Below are 4817 nucleotides of genomic sequence, written 5' to 3'. Positions count from 1 at the left end.
ATACCAGGATGCAATTTAGGATTGGTGACCTGCCCCATTAGTAATTGGGGAAAAGTAATCCCTCCCCCCCTTTAGATTGCTATCCAAAACAGCATACTACTGCTTTGTCTAAGATTACTTTTTTGAGGAATTTATAAAGTTGATTCTTTTGCACGTTTTTTATTTTTCTTTATGTAAATTGTTCTGATTAAGTTTTGTATGAATCTTATAATATGTATCATGTTCTATGATTTGTGTATTTTACATACTTTTTAAATGATCAGATCCAGACTTCTGCGTCTAGAACATTGTACTCTTTGGCCTGAGCTTCCTCTTCCTTAAAAATCGTTTCTGGGATTGAGGGACTTCTCAAGAATAGTGCGAGGCACCGTGAAAGGCTGTAAGGGGAAACTAGGAAACAGTACACACATATACTTCCATTTGCAGAAGAGGCTCAAATCCAGTGGAGGCTTCACCAAACAAAGGAAGGAATCCAATTGGTCCTCCCAGAAGTATTGCTCCAGTGGGAGGCATCCATAAATAGAGGCGGCAATTTTTGCCAACTCCCCCTGCAGTCTGCCCACCCCCATCTGTTCTGGAGGAATAAGCAGCTTTGAATCAAGCCTCGTGTACTTGCTTACCTGTAATCCATTGCCTGAGCCACGCATCCAGAACAGCAGAGAATCGTGCCACCATCTTCAGGCAATTCTCTTATTTAAATATTAGGATAACATGCCTCTTTATATATATAATGAAGCTATTTCATTTCATTAAAGTTGAGCAATATCCCAAAAGGAATGCTGTGTTCCAACAATTCTTATTAGTTCAGTTCTTCCTTTACTACATCTTTTCAGAGAATTCCAAACATGTATTATTTTCAGAAAGCAGAACCCACCTTTTATCCTAAAGTTTTGCTAGGAGGGTGCTTTCATCCAGTGATATAATGGCTACAAAAATGAGTAGTTTTATTGGCACACTAAGTGGCAGCAGTTGTACTCACTGGCAAAGACCTCTGTTTTAGCAGCCACAACTTTCTGTGCAAGATGAAGACTGTAGCATCCAGCCAGTCACCTTCAGCTTTTATCCTCTAATCTCAGAACAAAGCCAGTGTAGAAGACCCCTGTTGGGTCAGTTTCAGAATTGCAAAGTTAGAGAAGCTTCACATTTCTGCAAACAGCCCATTAAATCTCTTTACTCAATCAAAGGTTACTTAACATATTACGAACATATTACTATTCAATTTGTACAAGATTTACATTTTTGTTTTCAAGCCAGGGTGTGTTTAGCTTGTACTGTAATGTGAAATGTTTACAACTACCTCTCCAATCTACTTCATATAACATAACTGAATATGAGAAGCATATGTACAGGGAATGTAAAATATACAGAAAAGCTTTTTGAAGCTTTCCAAAGGAATTATCTTTGTTTATAGACAAAAGGGAATTTCACAATGCCTTTAAGGCACTTCTGTTCTCTTCTCTTTTCAGCAACTGAACTAGTTGTCAGCTCAAGTCACTTTCTATAAAAAAAGTCTATCAAATGTACATACTCCTGCTTATTTATTTTCTCCAGTCCTCACCAAAAATATTGCTATCAGCTTCACTTACGCTGAATGGCATTCTATGCAAAACTGGGAATAATTATGTCAACACAAGTTCATGGGAAATTGTATCTTAAAGAGAAGAAATAAGTTGTAGTAATAACTAGCATAAACTATCTTCATCAGTTCTGGAACATATGTAGACTCATTAGTATAAGCTGGCACAGAACTGAATACCACCAGAATTTCTGCTACAACGTAACAGTAAATCTGTGTTACCATGCCAATATAATGTATGATATCCATATAAGCATCATGTCCCAATAACTTCACTAAAGCTTGATGTAGTCTGTAACATCAACACCTAAAGTGACCAGTCAAAGATAATCTAAAATCATGATTCAGCACCTTTAGTTTCTAATTGTGAAAGCTTATTCCCTTCACATATTGTTTTAAAATTTTCAATGTTAACATTTCTTTTTAAAATATCGTTTTTCACAATACAAGTTTCCACATGCATTTTACTGTCGCTTTTTCGTTATAATGCTAAAAAAACTGCACCAATGTCAGAACAGTGCAAATAATATTTAATTGTAAAAGTCATAATGGCTTGAATTCATCATTATTTAAGAACACTGTCAAGATTCTGGTACTTATTACTCACCATTGCTTTACAAACTATACAGACCACTTCCAGTCAATTTTAACATGCACCCCCACAACCCAACCATTTTTACAGCTGAAATTGAGGACCATATGACCTCAATTTTATCTTGCATATTGTCAAATTTCATTTTGCATTTGCATTGACTAAGTACACAATTCTGAAAAACGCCAATTTTTTTTAATTTCCCTTCTTTCCCAAGCCAAAATTAGTGATGCTTGAAAGCCTACAAGAAGTTTGTTTTCCAGCAATGGGAGAAATGTGGAAGATTTAGTCAGAAGGTTTCTCCCTCTTCCTACACCTCCATTAGATATCAGATCAAATTTGGCATAAACACCTTGACAGTGTTCTTCATAAGACTATGACAGTAAAGATGCCAGTTGGCACAACAGCCTCATTGAAGGGAGCATTTAAACCTCCTTGGCACTGGGACTGCCAGCACCAAGGATTACAATATAATCAAAGTTGTATTTAAGGCTACATTTAGCAAACCTACGTTCCATAAGCCTCATCCTATCAAGTTTAAGATTTCAGAAGCTGATGCAACACTCATGTTTCTTACTCAAATATGGAAAGTAGAACTTTACCATGGGCAGTATATGAAACTGTGGCAGCAGGTGTCTCATTAAGCAGTGACTTTTTACCATCCAGCCACTTAAGTTTCTTCTTATCTAGCAAGGCACATTTACATATTCCCATGAATACTTGACAAATTTTAAATTACACTTTATGTCCCAGCTATCCCAGTAATTGACATACAATATACTAAAATGATTTATTAAGGTAACAAAAATTCAATTAATGTGAGAGACAGACTACTGGAAACCACTATTCTAAAAAATGTAAATACAAGTAAACATACTGAAATGTGTGCGCACGAGTTTTTAAACCAGAAGATTTCTGCACTAACACACATTTATATTAATGACACATAAAAAAAATAAAAACTTTATTACAAAAATAAGTTACACTTGCCTCCAGCTTACAGTATAAAACAATTTTATTTGCAGGAATGCAAAATGATTGTTTGCAATGAGCATTTAACATATGACATCTATTTTTTGTTAACTTTTTCATTTACTGGGGAACTGGTGTGTATAAAACCTTAATTCGGTGTCTCAGTTCTTATTGTGGTGCCTACGGGTATGTAACAACTGCAGTATCCCTTTGGGAAGGGTATAAGGGAAGCTCTTTCTGCCAAGCCCATATTAAATCATAGTTTTATTTATCTTACCTATGCATATTTAGACTTGACAGAACTTTTTGGAAGGGTGATTCAATAGAGGATGCTTCACCACTTAACACTCACTGTCATCAAGGTGCTTTAGAAAATTAAAACATAGCACAAATGATTGTATTCTACTCTACAGGTTATCATGATCTGCATAAAGAGAAAATGGAAAGCTGATCTGCTTGTTTTTACAGCAATCAGCAATAAGAAATGCACTAATGAGAAAACATACCTTTACCTAAAAAGCTAAACTACAGCCATATACTATCTTCTATGATTTATGAAAAACTTCAAAATATCCAAATGTCAGGCTTCACTGTACAGTTGTCAGTTTTAGTCTGACCTTTTATAAAGGGACACTGCAGTATTTAGTACAAGTTGCTGATGCACTTTTTTAACATTTGATGTCTTACAAAAAGTAACATCTTGCTAAACTATTATACATCCAAATAACTACAATATCTGAAGAAGCAAGGCTGCTTTTTCAGCCACAAAATACGACAAAAACAAGGCCTGTTATGATGAACAGGAGGGATTCTTTTACAAAGCCTCTGAAATTAAAGGCAACTAAGAATGTTACATTTGGTATATATTTTACCCTCATGTCATAATTAAACAAGCCTTGATTTTATCTACAAAAAATTTCTATGTACAGTACAGATAGGGTATAGTTCAATCCTCTGCTACTGAGGTAGTTAACCAACCCTTTAAAAAAGGTTCTGAAAAGAACCACTATCTGGAATGCCTGACTAACCAGCTCTGATGATTACACCTGAAACTGCTGTATCTGAACACATTTCAAAGTGATTACTATATAGACAACCATGATTAACCCTTCATGAGCAGAAATAAAAAGTTAAGGATGCCAATTGTGATATTCACCTATCACTGCACTAGATTTCTCAGTGCGATAAGAGAATACCACTTTTGGAATCCATTTTAAAAACACCAGGGAAAGGTCTACTTTAAGTAGATGTTTTTGTTTTGTTTTTTCATTTTTAAGAAGATTTCATTATTTAAGAGGCCATGCTAGAGATAAAGAATTTGTTGTACACATTGGGAAAAATATTAGCTTTAGATTTATAATTTGCACTGCAGAGAAAACTTAATAGAAATTCATATCAAAGTCCAAGTGTCCCATATTTGATTCCATGATCTTCGCACGAAGAATCTTCTACAAAATAATTTGCTCCTATACAGCCGCGATACTTAAGGTTGCTTGATTTCCTTACCATTACTCCACTGCAAGCTTCTGGTGTAATCCCACTTAGCAAGTCAGTCTTCATTGTAACAGGTCAGGACCGGCCTCGACCCCTTTTCCCTGCTAGCCAGGTAACAAAAGGAATCAGTTAGATAAATCTTAAAATCAAATCAGGAAGACTGTTTAAATATGAGTAAAATAA

At 35.3% G+C, this 4817-nt stretch overlaps 1 protein-coding gene across 5 annotated transcripts in view; it reads right to left on the bottom strand.

Moving 5' to 3' along the window:
• Window positions 1–2085: 2085 nt before the first annotated feature.
• Window positions 2086–4817, bottom strand: part of SYNCRIP (synaptotagmin binding cytoplasmic RNA interacting protein) — a 20012-nt gene continuing 17280 nt past the window's right edge. For 3 of the 5 annotated variants that reach the window (XM_081905596.1, XM_081905597.1, XM_081905600.1), the window contains exon 11: window positions 2086–4738. In XM_081905596.1, coding sequence (XP_081761722.1) covers window positions 4710–4738 — 29 coding nt within the window. In that variant the 3' untranslated portion in view covers window positions 2086–4709. The remainder of the gene's footprint in view (window positions 4739–4817) is intronic. The other 2 variants (XM_081905598.1, XM_081905601.1) reach the window with 1 other exon arrangement.

This window comes from Podarcis melisellensis (assembly GCF_964234715.1).
Source record: "Podarcis melisellensis genome assembly, chromosome: 3".
Taxonomy (NCBI): domain Eukaryota; kingdom Metazoa; phylum Chordata; class Lepidosauria; order Squamata; family Lacertidae; genus Podarcis; species Podarcis melisellensis.
The sequence above is the reverse complement of the archived record's forward strand: the minus strand, read 5'-3'. Positions and strand labels throughout refer to the sequence as shown.